The sequence below is a fragment of the Nansenia antarctica genome (assembly GCF_963989245.1).
Source record: "Nansenia antarctica genome assembly, chromosome: 2".
NCBI lineage: Eukaryota > Metazoa > Chordata > Actinopteri > Argentiniformes > Microstomatidae > Nansenia > Nansenia antarctica.
This window is the reverse complement of record NC_137675.1, coordinates 47,741,330-47,764,594: the sequence shown is the minus strand read 5'-3', so window position 1 is coordinate 47,764,594 and position 23,265 is coordinate 47,741,330. Positions and strand designations below refer to the sequence as shown.

Sequence of the window (23,265 nt, the reverse complement as noted above, 5' to 3'; positions counted from 1 at the left end):
AACAAGGCTATAAGATGTTACCTCGAGTTGATTGACAGTATATTAAATAAAAACAGCCTGTTAACTGATGTGTACGTTTTTTCATATTTCATATATAATGCAACAAATAAATCCAGCGAGGCAAAACGTTATTACAGTTAATTTGTCCATTAAAATGCTTATTTGTCTCTATTGATCAACTTGTGAATGCAACAAAGACAAGCCTTTGCACTTGGCCCAATATTTAAATTAGTCACGTGTTCAGTGACGAGGGGTCAGCCTTTATTCGTTTATCGACAACAGCCATCAATCACAGGTGCATAATGTATGTTTGTATTTTTGTTCATGTTTGAATTAAAATTAATTAAAAACGAAACCTCATTGGTTGAACAGTTGTTCCCACTCCAAAAGCACTCGAATACGTTAATGTCGTATTCGAGTCGTATGTAATGTCATTACAATGGATACGTCACAACTCGTACACACCCACGTGACAGCCTGAGAGGCGTTTACCATAGTAGTTTTAACCAATGAAAAATAAGTATATTCATTGATTGATTACGCTTTGACCAATCAGGTTGGTGCTTTCTGCTTCATGTCCAGGCCGAGCTTGGGCAAGACGCAACAAACATCTAACTTTTTAAACAGCCGCCACGACACTGCTAGAAGAGGGGCGCCGCGATGACATCGACTAACATGTTTCAAGGGCTTGATAATGGTGCGAAGACGAGCTCCCGGTGAGTTATTAATCCATAAACCAAATATTTGCAGCAGCCAAATAAAATGATTGTGCTGGCTAGTTGTGCACCGTATTTGGCCGCTTTCTAGGTAGCTGGCTAGCTGCACAACGAACCTCGCCGATGTGTTTGATTGTAACACAAAGGCTAAAGTCGAGGTAGCTGACACTGTTATTTAGCTCCTACGTGTTTGGAGCTGGCATCTATCGTTGGATTTATCCAGCAGCTGGGATATCGCTGAGCGATCGCTAACTCTAAATGAGATAGTGGGCTGTTAGCGAGTTCGGTTGTCTGTAGCCCGGATGATACGGCTCGCCTCGGCTTGGGAGACAACTCTCAATTCGCAGTTTCTCCCAAGAGGCTGTGCACAGGGCGTGTATGCTGCGGACAACTGCTGGCTAAGAAGTGCAATACGTCCTCTTGACCTGTCTCAGGGTTTCCAACACAGAATCGCTTCCTATTTGTTAATAATGGACCAGCTGCCGTGACAGTGTAGCCGGTAGCCCGGTAGCCTACCACCACGGTCCCGGTCCCCTACCACCGTCCCAGATTACGTAGCTACACAGTGCCAACGACGTAGGTTCTAGAGCGCTTCAAATAGGTTGCTTATCGAATAACAGCTCCCTTAGTAGGCAGGTCACATGAAACATGTACCAATGGATTTTTCGAACAAACTTGGTCTTGCCATGTTATTCACGTGCCCAAGTATGTTTGAGAAAAGTATATGCCAATGTTAAAGCCGTTTCTTAGTCTGCAATTAGGTGACCATGTTCAGGGGCAGTGTTTTAGGGGTACTGTGTTTCGGGAGAAGTGGTACGAGGAGAGAGTTGACATTCTATCAGAACTCAATTGTTCTACATCACAGTTAGCACCAATAAAACAAGGCAGGTCATGGCCGTGAAACACAATTATTCACAGGAAATACTGATAAGGTTTTGCAATAAGCTTATCTAATGTACTTTGTCAGCTCCAGGTTACTAGGCTAACCTTCCGCTGCAGTCTTACTGGCATATATACCATGATTCAAAGGAAAGCAGGTTTTTTTGCACATCAAATCAATATTTATGCATTTATTTATGGGTAGGTGTTATGGTTATATCTTTATGGCTGAGATCATGTTGGTAGCATGAACAAGATGCTACTCATCTGTAGTATGCTTCACTACCTGTGCAAGCTCTAAACCACTGTGCCATGATGCCTGTGGCTGAATGGAAAGGTCTGACAGTGCTTAGAGGTAATCTAAATCTACACATTACTAGGCAGGACAAACCCGTTTTGGGAAATGACATTTAAACTGTAAAAACATAATATATTTAGGTATTTAACACTAGTATTTGCATAAAAATATATATATATATATATATATATATATAAATCTCGAACTCACTCTAAAACAACTGTTTATATTCTTAAAGTAATGATTTAGATTTCTCACTGCTTCCTGTTTTCTTCCATTCGCTCGGTCAGTTGCCCATTTTCAATACGTTTTTTGTTATTCAACTGTTCAGTCATTTCGATCAATATACACACTGATCAAAACAATTAAGGGAACACTTAGCCTAATCATCACAGTATAATACCAAGTCAATTAAACTTCTGGGGTATCGATCCGTCCAGTTAGGAAGCGTAAACGATTGTTAATCAATTTAACCTGCTTTGGTGCAAATGTCTCTCCTTATCCTTCCTGACTATCAGTTTTGCATTTTGCTAGTGCCCTTGTCACTACTGGTAGCATGAGGCGGTACCTGCAGCCCAGCTCCTCCAGGATGGCACATCCATATGTGCCGTCACAAGAAGGTTTGCTGTGTCTCCCATCACAGTCTCAAGAGTGTAGAGGAGATACCGGGAGATGGGTCATTACACGAGGAGAGCTGGACAGGGCCGTAGAAAGGCAACTAACCCGAACCCTTTGTGCAAGGAGGAAGAGGAGGAGCACTGCCAAGGCCCTACAAGATGACCTCCAGCGGGCTACTCTTGTGCATGTTTCTGACCAAACTGTCAGGAACAGACTCCATGAGGGCCTGACGTCCTCTAGTCGGACTTGTGTTCACAGCCCAGTTTGATTGGCATTTGCCAGAGAACATCAGAATTGTCAGGTTCGCCATCGGCGCCCCATTCTCTTCAGATGAGAGCAGGTTCACACTGAGCACATGTGACAGACGTGAAAGAGTCTGGAGGTGCCGTGGCGAACGTTATGCTGCCTGCAACATCATCCAGCATGACCGGTTTGGCGTGTCAGTGATGGTCTGGGGAGGTATATCCATGAAGTGTTCTCATACTTTCTTTGAGCAGTGTATATAGTGATGTATACAGTACAATTAACAGACTTCGAAATATCTGTGCCCATATTATGTTTGATTGATCCATTTACGTTAAACAAGTACCCGAATACAGAAATGTTCTGCTGTGTTGCAGACTGGCTGGCACAGCGCTAAGTGAGAGGATATTGCTAGGTGAAAATTTGAGGGCGCACGTCTGCTATTTGCACAAATAAATAAAATGCCCCAAATGTAAAATGTTAACAGTTTTCAATTTGTTGTAGACAAGACATTGACAAAGATACTCATATAAAATTCGGTTTATGGGATTTTTGTTTTAAGCCATTTATGAAAAAAGGGGTGGGCGATATACCGGTGATGTTGTGCCCTGATATGGATTTTGACATATTGTGGATATCATGATGTAGCACATTTTATTATGTTTTTTTGCTCCAATATATCAGCAGAACAGGAGGTTTACAATTGTCAGAAAAAAAACTATAGATTACAACTTTTTGAAATTATATTGTTTTATAATTTGGAATATACACTAACGGCTCTTATTGAGCTATATGCACGCCTCTATCCTGTGCTCTCCATCGCACCTCAACAGCCATGTGTCTGCCAAGGGATGCTAGCTTGGTTGTAAGAAAACTAAATCCTATGAACTAACCGTGTAAACGAGAAGCATTTAAAATGAGTGAAAACGTGGAAGGTGCTTGTGTAATTGGGGCTGCTGATGATGACGAATAATTAGTTCAGGAAAAAGGATCTTGTTCTGTAATTTGGAACTGGTTTGGATTCAACATATCCAACCTCACCCAAGACAGTATTGTTTGGAAGCTATGTGGGCGGCCTGTGACTGAAAGGAGGTAAGATGACCAACCTCTTCCATCACCTCAATAAATCATGTCGGTGAATATGACTAAAGCACCAGGATGTGGTCGGTAGTTAACCCCAGCAGCGTAGCACGTTCGAAAGCTAAGCAGCCCTCACCCATCCACACCCAAACATCATTAAAACCATAATTCTCGGCTGGTTTTCCCTATGCCAAAAAAGGGATGATGATAACTAGTGCTAGTTTAGTTTAGCACTCAGGGATTAAAGTTCTCCGTCGCTACGACGGATTTCCGCCAATTTATTCCAAGTTGCGACGGATTTATTCCAAGTTGTGACGGATTTTACCTGGTGTAATATGATTTGTAGAGGCATACAATCTATTTTGATGTTGGTATTAGGTATATAAATGATATATAATAACCTATATAGCCTACATATAGGCCTTTATTGGCTACAACTATGCGACAGTAACAGAGCGGGGTGCACTGACGCTGAACCCCTCATAGTAATAAGTAGGTGGACAATGCGTGGTGCTGAAATAGCCGACATGCGGTGTGTGGTTTGAAAAAAGTAACGCCAGCTCAGTAAATCATTCAAACTTAATGTTTACTTATAGGCTATGTGAATGTGACTGCACCACACATGTGAACAGTAACAAAGCAAATGCAGTTTAATTTGATGAAAAACATTGACAACAAAATAGGCGCAAAAAAAAAAAGCTGAATCCGCTTAGCCTATATGCTCCTGAAACGACAGAGCAAACACGCTACATTACTATGGATAATAATTACAATGAGCCATTCATTAAAAATAGCAAAAATAATATTAGGCTATTAAATCTCACTTAATGAGAAAACTGGCATCTCCCATCGGTCACTATTTGTTGGCTCTCTGGTGATATAGCGCTTTTCTAGACACTCAAAGATGTCTATAAGTCTAATGTATTATTATTATTTATTATTATGGACGTCACTTTAATCCGGCAGTTCTCAAGGTTTTTATGCACCAATCGATTCCTCTAGCGCGTCTTTATCGCATTCATTGACGAAAAGGACGACTCGCATGTATAGGTGGAAGGGAACATTCATTGTGAGCACGTAAAATGTGAGTCTCTCACAACGGCTTTGCATTGATGAAACCAGGTAGGATGAACGTATAGTTCGCTGTCCATTCCTCTTTAAATGCCTTGTTTCCACCGTCAACTTTCCTCTTTAGACCTTTGGAGAGTGACATGATGTTTCTCTTGCTAGCTAGCAGGTTAAATGTTTAGCTAACTTCACCCGGCACGCAAACAACCAATCCAATAATAATGTGACCATGTAAGTCTGGGAGGAGGGGGGAATAATTATCAGAATAAAAGTATGTTAAATAATTATTAGAATAAGTTAGGCTGCGCTACATCGTCAGTCCACACATTTATTATTCAAAACTATGGAAAAGGGTGAAACTACGTTTCAACGTTGTTGAGAATCACACCACAAACTCGCTAGTCAAGCCAAAATACTGCAGCGAAATGGATTGGACTGCTACCTAGTTAACTAGAACACTACTTTACATTGTTAGCATGCTCACAAAACAAGCCGTGTTAGTTGACTAGCGATGTGTCATTGATTTTCTACAACGCGGAAATGTGTTCAAATTTTTCGAAAGAAAAGTCAAAGCATTAGAACGTAGAACGGAAAATCGCACGCGCGCTTTGGGAAAGCCACCGGCCCCGATTTGGCCTGATTTTTTTTTTACGTTAGGAGATTTTTTTGGGCTTTAATCCCTGAGCACTACTGGCAATGTTGCTACAGGTCAACACCGAAACCAGAGACTGTTGATAGTTTTTCTGCCCCATAATTTGTGAGAGATGGAACTAGTATTCACACATGACTTATTTGCAAGATTATATGCCTAATAAAAAGATTAATGTACATTGTCCTGTGTGTTTCTCTGGTTTTATTAGGTGAAAAGCAATCTTTGTCATCTACTGTAAACTTTGCAGAGCTCTTAAAATGTGGTTCAGTATATTGTGATATCATATCATTATCGTTCAGAGTGTGGAAAAAAAAATGATATGAAATTTAGGCCATATCGCCCACCCTGTTTCACAGATGAGGTGGTATGCTGTAAATCATGGCCAGATCCTTTTTTCTCCAACCACTTGCAATCACTCTGGTACATGATAATATTAGGCTAATTTGTAATTTCTGAATGGTGAAACCAATATGTAAAAAAATGCCATCAAATAAGAGCTGAAAATCAATACTTAAACCCCACAGTAATTGTTTATCAAATCAATCCAAACCTTTGAATTGTACAGCCAAAATAATAAAAACGTATGCAGGGCACTGCATATGTACATGTACATATATACTATATGTAGGCCTAGTTCTTGAAAAACCACTAAACAATTCAAGGCAAATTAAAGTAGGTCGTTACTATCCGAGTAACTATCTTTTATCGCCAATCATTGTTGAAAGGTAAAGCGTTATGTTCCACAGTGAATTCAGTGTTTTAGCTGTGTTTTGACATGCATAAACAAGAGTTGTGTTTTTATAATACAATCCAGCACCTCACTGCTCAAAAATCTTGTGAATGGAACAAGACCATTATTCATGAAATGTTTACTACGACACTCGGGTTGTCTTTTTGTTTTACACTGCTGTGTCCCTGTTGTGCAGAGGGAGGGCTTTGCTCTTGGTGCGTTCACCTTATGTGACCGAAGAAAACGAACGCTGTATTGATGTAAGACTTTACTTCAAACATACATTTCACCAATAGGCTAAGACAGGGGTTCTCAAACGTTTTACTCAAAGGTCTGCATCTGATTTTTATTTAAGGTCAGAGGTCCGGAACGATTGATGATAACAAAATAACATTTAATCAGCTGCCGTAACCGTCTTTGTCCAGAAGATCATGATGGCTTCATAAATGTCCTCTCCTCTAGTGTGGCCATAGAGTGGGGTCAGGCCCAGTAAGCCTTCACAGAATTCCTTTACCTTATAGCTGGGCTTTGTCAGTGCTGTCTATTGACTCATCCACAGCAAGTGAAATGCACTGTTCGTTCTTGATTTTACTAGGTTGTCCGCAAGTAACTCTGTTCTCCTGGTCGAAGTGCAGTTGGATAATGTATGGTATTTGCTTGAGTTTCTCTGACATCTCCTGTTTCTCCTTTCCCTCAAACATAGCCTCAACTATCCCATCCAAACACTCTTTAACTACCTCTGCGTCAGAGAAGGGCTTTTTATTCTGGCCTAGCACCTCATTGGCGATGGGATGTTCTGCAAAGATCAAAATCACATTATATAAAAATCTATTTCAAAATACGATAATAACCATGCTACCATCAATAGGCTAATTATTAGAATCACAATAAACATAAAATAGGCTGTTATATATAAAAGTAGGCTAATCAAAATGATCATTCATATGCCTGTGAGCTGCCTGGTTTGGAAATGGTAAACTATAGTCCTGCTAATCATTGTAACCGTTCTGAGAGAACTAAGAAAAGTGTTACAAAACACTAACATTAAATCCTAAACACACACGTATGTATCAGTGGAGTCAGGCAAACATTAGGCTACATCTAACTCCCTTCGACATGTTTTGACTAGCTAGCGCCAACTCGTCCCGGTTTAGGATACCAAGCTAGCGCAAATAGCTCTACCAAACTACAGACAACATGTGCTAAAATGCATAACTGAACACTTAATAGAAAACCTACATTACTGACAAAGTGTATAAAATACTTGTGAAAATGAACAAACCCCCCCCAGAAAATAGGAAACAGGCAACAATGGCAGTTGTTTGTTCTAAACCTGTTGGTGGCTTGACACAACCGCTGAGGGTTACCGTGGCAGCTGTACCTATGACTGACTCGGATGACTTTCATTCCAGAGTGCTGCGCCCCCCCGGCGGTGGCTCCAGTAACCTGTTCGGCGGCTATGAAGAGGACGTGGCTCCATCCAGAAGACCCCATAAGATGGCCTCCACGATCTTTGCCCCTCAGGACCAGCCTCAGGAAGCCACCAAGCGCTCCTCCAACCCGCCAGGTGAGAGGTGGAACTGAGTCGGGCCAACACACAAGCTAGAGACTTCCCTGGTCTTGGGGCCTGTCTGTGTCAAATCAAGTCAACTTTATTTATATAGCACATTTACATACAGCAGCAGCTGAACCAAAGTGCTTCACAGATGTAAAACAGGTAACGTGCAGGATATTAAATAAAATGTAACACAATACAAGATATGATGACAATTAAAAGAAGAGAAGATAAAAGGACTGAAAACAATAAAAGCCAGGGACCGAACAATGGCTAAGTGGGGGGGAGGGAGGCCAGGGAGAACAGGTGGGTTTTTAGGAGGGATTTAAAAACCTCCAGGGTCTGAGTGGCCTGTACGTGGTGGGGGAGGCTGTTCCAGAGCTTGGGTGCAGCATCTCCCCTGATTTTTAGCCTGGTTCTAGGCACCACCAGCAGTAACTGATCTGCTGACTCTAGGATGAGGTGAAAAGAGAAAATCGAGCCATTCATGAGTGTTACACGCTGCATCTCCCACATCCACTGTGATGAGCTTTGATGCGAGGCGTGCTGCGGGTGCTACTCTGCCGTGCCACAAGATCATTTCTTAGACGGGGTACAGAGGTCCATAAATCCTCATCCATGGCTCCATTACTGACATTTGCTATTGAGTTCTACCTATGCCAACAGGCTTGGGGAGGGCAAAACTGGGGGGGGGTGCCGGGCCTATTCATAAGAAACACTGCTAGTCAGTGGGTTGGTGTCTCAAATGAGTCTTAATCCTAGTCCTGGACTAAGTCACACTTTCAGAATGTGTCAAGTTGGCGCACACTAAACCTATGAAGTGCAATTGGGTCACCGTGACTGCCTTATCTGGACAGTTCAGTGTCATAAGATTCAGTAGACCATTATAGCTCCAGTGAAATAATGGAGGTCTCTACTCAGCAACAGCCAAGTACATCTGAGTCTGATTACTGATCCTTTGTTTTGGGCAATTTTGTGTTCATTCAGATTTTTTTACAATCAAAATTACACTTCAAGTCATTAAAAGATGACCGTGTATATTATTTCAATTCAAGTGCTTCTTGAAGAATATCTGCTGAATACTATAAACATTCACGACCAGTAAGTTTGTGAATAAGAGAATATTGCTAAAGAAACATGCAACATAGGCCCATGCTGTTCAACTGGGTTAATGAAGTCATTTCCGTAGCTTTTTCTACCGTGTGTAGTCTTTGTGCCACCGTGTGCATGCGGCACACACGGCATGGTCAAACGAGCACAGCCAGGCTCTGAGCACACAGTGACAGGAGTCGTTGTCCTCAGGTTTCCATACCATCTCCACAAGCTGAATCCAATGGCAATTGACAAAATAAATCAAGGTAGTGTAGAGGTATTTAACTACAACAGAGATCTCTGGCTTTCCTTCATAGCGAAACACATCTAATGTTGATAATCTGACTCCAAATTAATTATCACTGTGTGCATAGAAATGTTGAGTCAGTCGGTGCTTATTAGGACAAGGTCAAATAGAATGAATCAATGAGGCTTTAATAATTTCAGGGCTCGACAGTGCGACTGTTTTGGTCGCATTTGCGAGTGAATATATTTCTGTGCGACTTGGAAATACATTCAATCGCACCAGTGCGACTACTACTGTCATGCGCAGTCAAACGTATGTGTATAAGCGATGAGGGAATGAAAACAGTGAACAGAAACGCGTGTCGCAGAAATGCTTCACGCGAGTCCTATATGCGCTTAAAATGTGCATAATGGGTATATGGGATACAGCTCTCATAGTTCGTAGCGCTGTGTTTTGTTAGCCGCTAGCCGCTAGCTGCTAGCTGCGTTTGCTTCCGGTTTCATTACAAAGAGGTTAACCCTATATGTGCCTGACGTCTAACAACATTCAAATGACTAACTTCATATTTTTTCGGATTTCAATGTATGACACATCATTTGAAAGCTTATAATCCGTAGTTCCAATCCACAACACGTCACATTTGAAAGTGTTTATGTAATTTTTTTACATTTGAAAGTGTTTTTTGTTTATATATATTTATATTATACAATTTACCAGTCATATTCTGGAATGTGTCTAAATGTTAAAGTTCCATAAGTATAAGCAAAATAAAGTAACAGTTAGTACTTTATAGTAGTAGCATTAAAAAAAAAAAAAAACCGTGAACCGTGACCCAAAAACCGAGGTTCATACCGAACCAGTGGCGCCGGCAGCCGGAATCCTGTACGCACTGTGCGTACAATTTTTTTTAAAGGTCTTTTTTCTCTTCTGTAATAAACACGCTTAACACAACTCTTTCACGTTGCGTTCAGCCAATCACTCAACCCGTTCGTTTGAAACATTACATAAAGGCCAATGATTGGTGTTTACGTCACTGTCACTACTGTAAATACATTTGATTTGATTTGACTTGTCACTGACTCATTTGATCTTGATTTCTGGCGCTCAAATCATTTTCATTCAACTAGCTGCCTAAGTTAGTGTGTCTAGTAGGGTGAACAGATGTCACTGCACAGCATTTTCACGACTTTTGGTGCGTCCCGCAAGCTTACCTTGTGTCACACGTCTTGCTCCTTCTGATACCGAAGTTAAACTGGCCTGATAAACTGGCGCGGGGGTTTTATAGCGGACATTTGATTGTGACGTCAAATGTCCTCTCCACTGTTATGATCATCCTGCATGTTTTCTGAACATTCTGATCTCAGGAGCTCCATTTGTTGTTGTTTTTTAACCATTTTCTTTCTTTTTCTTAAACAATGATAATAATACAAATAATAATATTAAAAAGCCCCATATCTATTCATCTCTCATTCTGATCATTAAAGCATTAAAGCCCTCGAAAATAATATGATATCATCAAAATATCATCATGATCAAAATGCAGGGTTCCCACGGGTCCTTGAAAGTTTGTGAATTTGAGAAAAAATAAATATATGTTTTTTGTTTTAGAGAGGGAGAGAGAGGGGAATACAATCTAAACTTGTTAACGTAATGTTAGTAAATATGCTACGTTACGCTGTCTGCATGTTTCTACCGCTATCTGAGTCGCACCACGCACTTGCCTCAAGAAAATTCCGGTGCAGGTTAAGCAGCAGCAAGCAGCTGCCGCTATGCCTGGCAAATGTACATTTCAGGATGTGTGGCTCACTAAAGACATTTACAAGCAATGGATTTTCGGGTGCGCCGTCACCATAGGGTGTCCACCCACTGGTAATAGAACGTGCGAAAACGGGGTTCTGCCAGGGTTGCTCGACTTAATCACCATTAAAAAATACATTTTTGGAAGATTTTGTCTTACATGTGTCAACATACATGTCCCATATGTATTATAGTTAATGTTTGTGTTGCTGCGCTCTGTGTAGAGCGCGTTATAGGTGATACAACCAACCAACCTATATTGTAGGCTAGTCTGCAAAGTTTTGCTACGTTTCTGTGCGTACTATGAAATCTAATCCTGCCAGCGCCACTGTACCGAACCGTGGGCCAACTGAAATTAATATTCTTACTTCCCCTTTACATTGTGTGAGTCTCCATTTTTATTACGGCCAAGAGCCGGTTATGATCATTTTGATATGTTATGATTATGATAACTTGTTGTCGTTGACGAAAATTGCGCAATTTTCATTGTGCTACTGAAATTCTTGGTGTGCTACAACATTTTTCAACATGGTAGCACAGTGCTACCTGGGGAAAAGGTAACCGTCAAGCCCTGATAATAATAATGCAAGCTTGTACATCTGGCACAAGGCAAATAAAACATTTGAAAGAAAAAAGGTTACATTCTAATAGAGATATGATTGATTACAACACACTTAAAACATGAAGACAACAACAACGGCACCCATTCTGCTTTGTAGTTACTGTTGTATTATGTTTTGAAAAGCTGTTTTGACATACATAAGACAGGTATGTGCATTGCTAACGTTTTCTAATGTCTACACACGAGGCCAGTTCTGCAGTATGAGAATAACTCTCCTTCGTGAAATTACTACCTCACGGTGTGGTGGCTGGCTGTGCAAGCATCTTTTTTGTTGGAAAAATTGTGATGACGGGACTTAATGTAACGGAATTCAATGTTCTAGTCAGGGTTTCCGCTAGAAAAATTTGGTGCCGGTCAACGTGTCCGGGAAGATTTCAATGTGTCGGACAAACGGGAGAAATTCCGGTCATCATATTAGAATATAATATAGGTGTTTGTCGCGGTGATTAGCTGTTGTGTAGCCTATATAGGCCTATGCCATTTAATGTCTATTTAAATTCTCATCCGATACGATTAGATCGCGAACTATATTATAGGCTTTCATGATTCGCATGCGCTACTATGGCATAATATGTCCAGGGCTGCACGCGCGCCAGCCTAGTCACCTTTGCTACTTTGAATTACGACTGTAGGCTACTTTAAGATGTTTATTTCAATTGCATTAATGGGATTTGAGTATGTAATTGGTAATTTTAAGTATGCCTAGTTTAGCTTTTGACGGCTATTTGAACGGACTGCATCGATCGATCAATGAACGGACTCCACATTACGTTAACTGAAGTGTGTTAAATAGTTTCACGACAGTAATGTAAGTTTTTTATATTCTCTTTCCAGTTTTACCCTTTTTATCAATAAAACAACGTCAATTCTATAACCACGTCTCGCTGATTGGGAAGGCATTAAGTCTAGCTGCCTGTCAAATCATACTTACTCAGACTCGGGAGTATGAGAATGAGGAGGATGTATCGGGAGGATACACACCCGTGGACTATTTCACCTTAGTGGCACAAATTAAACTCTAACACTATAGATAGACTAAATTGAACTAAAATGATGGACACCGACTGAATAACTGAGTGGGGGGAAGACAGGTCTCAAATGTGGAACAATTCTAACATTTAATACATAAAGATAAAACATACACAAATATATAACATTGATATCCCTAAACTCAAATGTAGTGTGGTATTGTCAACCTAATCTAATGGTACCAGTAGCCCAGGTTGTCGATAGTAGCGCACTACTCCCGTAGTACTTCTCCCGACCAGGGCTGGAAAGGGCACGGCAGGCTCAATCAATGAACGGGGTTGAGATGGCCGCTAGCGTCCTTTACTAGCCGCATCTCACGGCCCTCGGTGGTCATTCACTGTGCTCTAGCACATCCAAAACACGCAGAACAATAACCTTGACTCCGGTCACTGCAGTGGTTTTATTTAGACTAGATCAAACTCAATGAACTGACTAAACTACTCGTGCCGTTGAGAGACAGGGTTGCCAGATGGGGCGGGTTACCGCCGAATGGGCTACTGGGTTTAGCGGTTATTTTCACCGGACCGAAGAGGTTTAAATATGTCGGACTTCAACAGATTTTATCGGACAAAGACCGGTAATTACCGGTTAACGGAAACCCTGGTTCTAGTAGCCTAAGTGGAACAGAGTCTATAAACAGGGGTGCACATAACTGGTGCGCCAGTGCGCATGCGTCGCCAAAATGCATGCTGCGCGGCTGATCAGCGGCATGAAGGCGCTTTTGCGCACCAACAGCTGGGTCCAAGAAGCAAGCCCCACCAAGTAAGTAACTATTTGCCGTCCCCTCAGCCGAAGGTGCGACGAGTAATCCATCACGACGACCACGGTGACTCCCCTCACGAAAACATTCGGAAAGTATCGTAACTCGTACTTTCATTCCGCGTATCGCGTATCGCATGGTTATCACACCGACACTTGAAAATTCAGTCCCGAACGACTCGTCGCTAAAAGGAAAAACAACACCAAGGGACTTCACGTTTCTTTTCTCTGAAGCTTTCAAACGTTCAGACGTTTGTTTTACAGCTTCATTATCGCACCTAGACCCCTGACCCAGGGAATATGGTTGGGAATTCTATTAGAAAAAAGAAGAAAAAAAAGGCTTTGTTGCACAATCAAAATAACGAGCTATTTAAAGTGATGGCCTACAACATCCTCTACCATGGTTGAAATTGAGGACAGTGATAACTTACAGCAGTCAAGAGAGCAGTGATGATGATTAAGCTTGTAGCATAAGTAAATGCTTAGGCTGTAACTTTTTGTTGAAAAGTTGATTTCAGTATTTACTGAACAGAGCAGTGCTTAAAGAGATGTCAGTTGATTTCATTGTGTTTAAAGGAGTCTGACAGACTTTCATGCTTAAAGAGCAGTCATTTGATTTTGCATTTGTTTATTTTGTTTTGCACACAATCATTTGTTCGTTCATCTTTATTTATGAATAAATGTCGTTTTGCTAATATAAGTTATCCATGTATCCCTTTTTCATCCATCCTGTGGGATGGGGTCGTGACTCGCGAGCTCGGGGAGCACCAAGCAGCATCCCTAGGTGCTCCTCTGAGCACTGGTCCCAAAAAGTTATGTGCACCCCTGTCTATAAACCATGTCGACAGTATGTGTTGTGTGTCAGTGTTGATTGTCTCACCCTGAGGATGAGGAAGCTGTTGTGTTATTAGTGTTGCTGGGTAAGGGTCACAGGGATTAAAGTTCTCCGTCGCTACGACGGATTTCCGTCAATTTATTCCAAGTTGCGACGGATGTATTCCAAGTTGTGACGGATTTTACCTGGTGTAATATGATTTGTAGAGGCATACAATCTATTTTGATGTTGGTATTAGGTATATAAATGATATATAATAGCCTACATATAGGCCTTTATTGGCTACAACTATGCGACAGTAACAGAGCGGGGTGCACTGACGCTGAACCCCTCATAGTGATAAGTAGGTGGACATGGTGCGTGGTGCTGAAATAGCCGACATGCGGTGTGTGGTTTGAAAATAGTAACGCCAGCTCAGTAAATCGTTCAAACTTAATGTTTACTTATAGGCTATGTGAATGTGACTGCACCACACATGTGAACAGTAACAAAGCAAATGCAGTTTAATTTTATGAAAAACATTGACAACAAAATAGGCGGGAAAAAAAAGCTGAATCCGCTTAGCCTATATGCTCCTGAAACGACAGAGCAAACACGCTATATTACTATGGATAATAATTACAATGAGCCATTCATTAAAAATAGCAAAAATAATATTAGGCTATTTAAATCTCACTTAATGAGAAAACTGGCATCTCCCATCGGTCACTATTTGTTGGCTATCTGGTGATATGGACGTCTTTGAGTGTCTAGAAAAGCGCTATAAGTCTAATGTATTATTATTATTATGGACGTCACTTTAATCCGGCAGTTCTCAAGGTTTTTATGCACCAATCGATTCCTCTAGCGCGTCTTTATCGCATTCATTGACGAAAAGGACGACTCGCATGTATAGGTGGAAGGGAACATTCATTGTGAGCACGTAAAATGTGAGTCTCTCACAACGGCTTTGCATTGATGAAACCAGGTAGGATGAACGTATAGTTCGCTGTCCATTCCTCTTTAAATGCCTTGTTTCCACCGTCAACTTTCCTCTTTAGACCTTTGGAGAGTGACATGATGTTTCTCTTGCTAGCTAGCAGGTTAAATGTTTAGCTAACTTCACCCGGCACGCAAACAACCAATCCAATAATAATGTGACCATGTAAGTCTGGGAGGAGGGTGGAATAATTATCAGAACAAAAGTATGTTAAATAATTATTAGAATAAGTTAGGCTGCGCTACATCGTCAGTCCACACATTTATTATTCAAAACTATGGAAAAGGGTGAAACTACGTTTCAACGTTGTTGAGAATCACAACACAAACTCGCTAGTCAAGCCAAAATACTGCAGCGAAATGGATTGGACTGCTACCTAGTTAACTAGAACACTACTTTACATTGTTACCTAGTTAACTACAACACTACTTTACATTGTTACCTAGTTAACTACAACACTACTTTACATTGTTACCTAGTTAACTAGAACACTACTTTACATTGTTTAGCAGGCTCACAAAACAAGCTGTGTTAGTTGACTAGCGATGTGTCATTGATTTTATACAACGCGGTGTTCACATTTGTGTTCACATTTTTCGAAAGAAAAGTCAAAGCATTAGAACGTAGAACGGAAAATCGCACGCGCGCTTTGCGCATGGAAAGCCACCGGCCCCGATTTGGGCAGAATTTTGTTTTTCCGTCAGGAGATTTTTTTTTTTGCTTTAATCCCTGGGGTCAGATAATCAGTTAGTGTAACTCCTGCTGTCTTGTCCTTTCCTCTCCATGCAGGAGGCAGAACCAGTGGGATATTTGATGACTCCAAGGCCTCAGGCCAGCAGCAGACTCCAGTACCTGCTGGTGGACCAAGCAGCAGCATCTTCGGGGGAGCAGAGTGTGCCCCTCCCCCATCTCTCCGAAGCCACCCCAACAAACCAAAGGTTAGACCTCCCTGTCGCACAGACCTCTAAAATGGATAGTCCACACAAATGACAACTGGTTTGATGGTTCCTTTACCTTTGGGCATGGAGTGACCTGTAATCCATGTTTTGGATTTGTTTGAATAGCCACTGGAATTTGCACAAACTTCATCCGTTGATGACCCAAAAAAACGGGGGAAATACCACGCACTTCCACCATCTGTTTTGTCAGAGTTGAGATGATCTTTAGAAGTAAAACATCTGTTCAAGTACCGCCTAATTTGCCTTCATTCAATTGTTGAAAAATATTTCCGTAGAAGATATAACATGCATTTAATCTTGAATTTATCTTATTGTGGAATTCTGAATGTGACGCGTATGAATTTATTTGAAATTCAGATAACTTTATAGTTAAATAAAGTATTTAAAGACAATTGATATAGATGATTAGTCAACATTTCTTCCCTCTCTAACAGGACAACATCAGCATGGGTGCAAGTGCCACTCCTGAACCCGAGGCTCCAGGTGAGTTCCCTACTGATAATGGGTTTCACTGGGTCTGATGATAATGGGTTCCCTACAAGTCCTTTCACTGGGTCTGGTCTGGTTTTGAACTTTGCGCTAATAACAATCTGGATGGTCCTTTTCCTCTTTAGCCCTGAGGACACAACGTCCATGATTTCCAAAAACAATTTGAAATGTGGACTCAGACCACAGCACACTTTTCCACTTTGCTTCAGACCATCTCAGATGAGCTCGGGCCCAGAGAAGCCTGCAGCGTTTCTGGATGTCGTTGATATATGGCTTTCGCTTTGCATGGTAGAGTCTTAACTTGCATTTGTAGATACAGCGACGAACTGTGTTATCTGACAATGGTTTTCCGAAGTGTTCCCAAGCCCATGTGGTAATATCCATTACAGAATGATGTCAGTTTTTAATGCAGTGTTGGGGAGGGACACTGCATTGTGTCTGCATTGAGGGATTGAAGGTCACAGGCATTCAATGTTGGCTTTCGGCCTTGAGAGATTTCTCTGGATTCTCTGAATCTTTTGATGATACTGTGTAGCCTTACCTGACAGCCATTTTGGGCCAACAGCACTCACCATTCATTGACTGTGCTTAGAATCGTTTTGAATTCTCCCTCTCTTCCCGCTTAGTTCCTCAGCCAAAGCAAACGCAAGCAGAGGTGAAGGTGGAAAGTGCCCCTCCTTGTCCCAAGCCCACCAAGGAAGAGCCTGCACCTTCCCTGGCCAAACCGGAACCAGAGGCCTCTCCCAACAAGGCTCCCGAAAAGGACCACGAGCCTCACCTTGGACCGCGCCCCAGGTCCCACAACAAGGTCCTCAACCCCCCAGGAGGAAAGTCCAGTGTGGTGTTCTACTAACCCCTCCTCCTCCTCTATCCCCACTTCTCTGTCCTTCCCTCTTGCTCTCTGTTTCTTGCACTTTCTAACCCATTCCTTGCCCTTCTATGTCTGTTGTAAACAGATATTCTGTTGCTATTGTTATTGGGATGAAACTCCTCAATCATTGTTGATCAATCATTTTTGCCCAATCCTGTTAAACTGTTCCTGTTAAAATTCCTTGCTGGAAATGTTCTCTTCTTTCTTTTTATTTTTAGATGGCTTTGGATGTTTTGTGTAGCTCAAACGCAGGTTGTTCATTTGTATTCTGTAAATACCAAATAGAAAATGGCTGGGTTTATTGGTTCAGACAAAGTCTTTTCATTTGATCCGTAACCTGCCACTGGTCAAAGTTAAATGATATTGAACTCTGACCCGCTCTTGTGCTACCTGTAGAGCATGTCTGTTCCTTGCTCACCTGCCAACACAACCCCTCTGTTATGTTTGCTAAGTGACATGTTGACTGGCTGCAGCTTTACCTGCCGTAACCTCTAACGTGATCATATCACTGTCTAGATGATCCATTTGATATATACAGTCATGATCATTCTGTCCTACCATGACATCTCCCTCTTCTCCCTCACTCACCTGTCTTTAGTCTGATCTCGGCTAGGAGAGACAGAATAGATTTGCAGAGAAACGCCAAAAATCAATTTTCCATTTTGATTTTATATCACTGATGCAAATGCAGAATGTATTGTTTGGGTATAATTGTACTGTCACCATTGAATGTGGTATCCACTCTAGGGGAGGCCTCTTTATGTTTTAAATTAAAACTGCTGCATACAAGTGAACTCTGGGAAAGTGCATGACGACCTTAATAAGGGTGGGCGTTTGGAGAACCCTCCACCTTAACGTCCCACCCCCCCCCACTGCACTCATGTTCACGGTATCTTAGTGCCAGCCTATCCCCTGAGTGTCGGCGTGCCTGGCAGGCAATATGCACAGCAGAAGAAAAGCAAAAAAGACAACCTGTGTATTGCAATAAACTGTTATTTTGAGACCGTAGACTCTATTTTTCATTGTTTTCAGCACATTTACTTGTAAAGTCAGTTTTGATTAAATAACAAATCATGTATTAGCTTTGACTTTAAGATGAAAAACAGGGGCAGGGCTGTGTCATATCTGGCACACCACTTAGTCAAACAAACAATGCTTTATTTGCCATGCAATCAATTTTTGGAATGCGATACTTTGCAAGTTGTATTACTCCATTGTGTACAAATGAAATAAATGTTTTATAGCTGCAAATATGTTTAAAACTCATGTGAATGTCATGGACAGCCAGTCCTGGCATCTAGAACACTATATGGGTTTGTTAGTGGTTCCATTCCCACAGCCCCATCCCCCAGCTGGATTCCAAAACAACTGCTGGGCTGTTGTACTGAAAAACACTCCCAGAAATATTTAATTATTCAATGTGCTGCAGTCATTCCATGCCCAAATCAGTGAGAAAGTGTGAACTATGGGGAAACTGAACATGCAGTAGAAAAACACTTTAATGATTAAATTTGTCTTAGTAAATCTAACCATGCATTTCGGTATGAAATGGACAAAGATCTCTTTCTCTGGCCCTGCCCTTTGGCAGCACTTGTTGTGAGATGCCTCTTCGGTTTCGTAACATCACACAAATGACTCGGACGATGACCTGTTGCTTCCCGCACACGAGTTGTGGCATTTTAAACGGCGCTAAGGCAGTCAACAATCCCAGCTGCTCTTTGGCATCTGGGATGCATTCAGGATTGTAATGATTTGCTACTAGGCCTACTTTGAATGAAAGTGTTTGTTGACCAAAGACTGTTGCCTTCCCATGCGCATTGCAAAATAATGAGCAGCACCTTTTATGTTTTCATAGTTGCGCTTAATGAAACAAAAACCCTTACCTGAGTTGTCACACCGTCTCACTGTGTGTGTGTGACACATAAACGTTGGTTTGGTTTTAGTAGAAGAGTGGAGCTCTTCTGAAACATCCATTCATGATGAGCCTCTCCAGGACACTGCTGCTCCCCTAGAAGAACTGGGGGGTATTCCATCAACGTCGCTAAAGGACAAAAGGCTTATTTTGATAAATCCTGTGAGTTTATATAAAAATCCAGCCATCAAAATAAGCCTGTTTTTTCCTTTAGCGACGTTGATGGAATACCCCCCTGGCCATTCCTCATAATATTTGATAAAGGGTTAGTATATATATATATATATATATATATATACTATGTTACGGTACATGTGGGAATACGGTATATAATGTGGGAAAACTAGGGTTAGGTGCTAGGGTTAGGGTTCGACATGCCACCATGTACCAAGTCGACGTAGCACCTAACCCTAACCATAGTTTTCCCACATGTACTGTGTCATGGTTTCATAGGTTTTTATTTTGGAGACATCTAGTGGACATTTTATGACATTACATTTGTTACTGCCTTTATTCAGTTTCGGTTTTGATTAGTCACATGACGAACATTAGTCACATGACGTGAGTACACTGTTCAGACGTGATAGCTCGTGCAACAGCTAGTTGAGAGAAAAAGCTCCGGAGAATCTCTTTGTTTACATTCTTGCCCTGGAAAAGGCTTTGCTTTTTTACAAAATAACCAAACGACCACTCATGTTTCTGAGGGTTGAGTAAAGAACTAAACTTTACTCCAGCGTCTGAGGATTCATTTGTGTGTCAGTGTGTGTTCGCTATCTGTGGAAGTTGCGCCCTGGTTACGCGCAGTGGGAACAGAACAGTAAAAAAGCAACCACTCAGCGGGCGGATCGACTCAAGGAGAGAGATCTTCAGCGCAAGCACTGCTCCCCATCATCCTTGCTCACGCCAAGCACACAGCAATATTCATGATGGAAGAGTTGAGCAATGCTGAGACAAGGTCAGTGGCCTCTAGCACATCTAGGTCTTTTAAATCAACAGCCAGTAGGGCAGCTGTCAATGCACGTGTCAAAGTGGAAGTAGCACGCACACGTGCTGGCTATGCAAAAATGGAATCAGAGATTATGATCGAAAAAGCCCAAATGGAAGCAAAATTAAAGAACTTGCTGCATGAGAAAGAAGTGGCAGAAGCCATCGCTGAAGCTAATGTTCTTGAAGCAGCAGCGGAGGAAGAAAACAACGGTATCGAAGCTGTCATTCATGCCACTGTTGACCGCACACGCCAGTACGTAGAACAACAGTCACAGCTACCACTATCTGCCGAAGATGTTAAGGACTCTATAGCCAATCTGGAACCGATAGTCCATAGGCTGAGATCCTCCTCACCACCCAGACAGCGTCTGACTGTTTCATACGAGAGACAGCACTCCTCCACCGTGAACCATGAGCACAGCTCTCCATCACTGCGACCTAGTAGGCCAAAGACATCAGAGCAGCTCACACCCAGCAGGCCCAAGGGTTCACCATACAAACCAACAGGAAGCGGTGACACAACCGACATCAGTGATGTGGCTCGGTACCTAGCACGCAGAGACCTCGTAACCTCCGGTCTCACCAAGTTCGATGATCACCCAGAAAATTACTGGGCATGGAAGTCGTCCTTCAAGAACGCCATTGACGGACTACTACTCAGTGCTAATGAAGAGATGGACCTCATGATTAAGTGGTTAGGGAGTGAATCTGCAAAGCACGTGAAACGAATAAGAGCAGTACATGTAAGTCATTCATCTCAAGGTCTATGCAAAGCTTGGGAACGCTTAGAAGAGTGCTTCGGGTCTCCAGAGGTAATTGAAAAGTCCCTCTTCGACAGGCTGGAGAACTTCCCAAAGATCAGCAATAAAGATCCTGTGAAGCTGAGAGAGCTAAGTGACCTTCTCCAAGAGTTGGAAGCAGCCATGTTCGAAGGTTACCTGCCTGGTTTGAGCTATCTGGACACTTCACGCGGCATTTTGCCCATCGTAGACAAGTTGCCCTACAACATCCAAGAGAAATGGATATCACAGGGTTCCAGATACAAAGCTGAGCGACAGGTAGTTTTTCCCCCATTCACATTCTTCTGCGAGTTCATCACCAAAGAGGCACGAGCTCGCAATGACCCAAGCTTCAGGCTATCGATGAGTAACACAGCCCAGATGAAGTCAGAGCAGCCATTCAAGAGACAAAGTAAGAGCATGGTCTCTGCACATAAGACAGATGTCTCTCACGAGAAAGACACACAAGACGGTTCAGGCCGAACAGCAGTGGACATAAAAAAACTATGCCCCCTCCATAAGAAGCCACACCCCCTAACACGCTGCAGAGGTTTCAGAAGCAAGCCCCTCAAGAAGCGCAAGGCCTTCCTCAAAGACAACGGTGTCTGCTTCAGATGTTGTTCCACAACTACTCATCTAGCCAATAACTGCACCACAGCCATCAAGTGCATGGAATGTGAGAGTAACAGCCACACCACGGCTCTTCATCCAGGACCTCCGCCCTCAGCCCCATCTGAGGATGGCGGGGAGGGAGAAGGAGGATCAGACCAATCTGCAGTCACCTCAAATTGCACAGAAGTCTGTGGAGAGGGTCAAAGCGGCAGATCTTGCTCGAAGATTTGCCTGGTGAATATATTCCCAGAAGCACACCCAGAGAGAGCAACCAGAGCATACGTTGTGCTGGATGACCAAAGCAACAGGTCGCTTGCACGGTCTGAATTCTTTGATATGTTCCACATCAAGGGGTCAGATTCAGCATTCACACTTCGTACATGTGCAGGTACAACTCAGATGACAGGAAGGAGAGCCACAGGCTTTGTGGTGGAATCTGTGGATGGAGCTACAACAGTGACACTACCTACACTAATAGAGTGTAACAACATTCCCACCGAAAGAGCTGAGATACCTACACCAGAAGCAGCGTTGCATCATTCCCACCTCAAGCCCATAGCATATGGTATACCACCTTTGGATTCTAAAGCACAGATCCTTCTCTTGCTAGGCCGAGACATCCTTAGAGTTCATAAAGTGCGGGAGCAACGGAACGGTCCACATGACGCCCCCTACGCACAACGACTCGACCTGGGATGGGTCATCATAGGAGAAGTCTGCCTAGAGGCAGCCCACAAGCCTTCAGACATCCAAAGCTACCGCACTAATGTGCTTGAGAACCAACGCCCTTCATTCTTCAGCCCATGTCCGAACAGGATCCAGGTGAAGGAGCAATATGTTCCGAAGCCAGCACATCAAATTGCCCCAGCGCAAGGCACCCACAGTATCCGGGAATGCAACTTAGGGAGCACCATCTTCAACACGTCCGGGGATGACAACAAGATTGGACTCTCTATTGAAGACAGACTGTTCTTAAAGGTCATGGACAAAGAAATGTATATGGATGACTGCAACAGCTGGGTGGCACCATTGCCATTCAGAACACCCTGTCAGCAACTCCCTCACAGCCGAGGCCAGGCCCTCACACGACTTACCTCTCTTCAAAACACACTGGAGAAAAGGCCCGAGATGAAGAGGCACTTCATCGCGTTCATGCAGAACATCTTCGACCGTGATCATGCTGAGCTGGCTCCTACATTGGAGAACGGACAAGAATGTTGGTACTTACCTATCTTCGGGGTTTATCACCCTCAGAAGCCAGGCCAGATTCGAGTCGTCTTCGATTCCAGTGCAAAATGGAAAGGTGTGTCACTGAACGATGTTCTCCTTTCTGGTCCGGACTTAAATAACAGCCTCTTAGGAGTACTGGTGCGATTCAGACGAGAACCGATCGCTGTCACTGTGGACATAGAACAAATGTTTCACAGCTTCGTTGTGAAAGAAGACCACAGGAACTT

At 42.5% G+C, this 23,265-nt stretch overlaps 1 protein-coding gene across 1 annotated transcript; it reads left to right on the top strand.

The window, feature by feature from the left end:
• The first annotated feature begins 601 nt into the window (after positions 1-601).
• jpt2 (Jupiter microtubule associated homolog 2) lies at positions 602-18,678 on the top strand. Its single transcript, XM_080523921.1, has 5 exons — positions 602-716; positions 7,697-7,851; positions 15,989-16,137; positions 16,593-16,641; positions 17,274-18,678. Exons 1-5 carry the CDS (start codon positions 661-663, stop codon positions 17,498-17,500), a joined length of 636 nt encoding a protein of 211 aa, XP_080380047.1. The 5' UTR covers positions 602-660; the 3' UTR covers positions 17,501-18,678.
• The last annotated feature ends 4,587 nt before the right edge of the window (positions 18,679-23,265 follow it).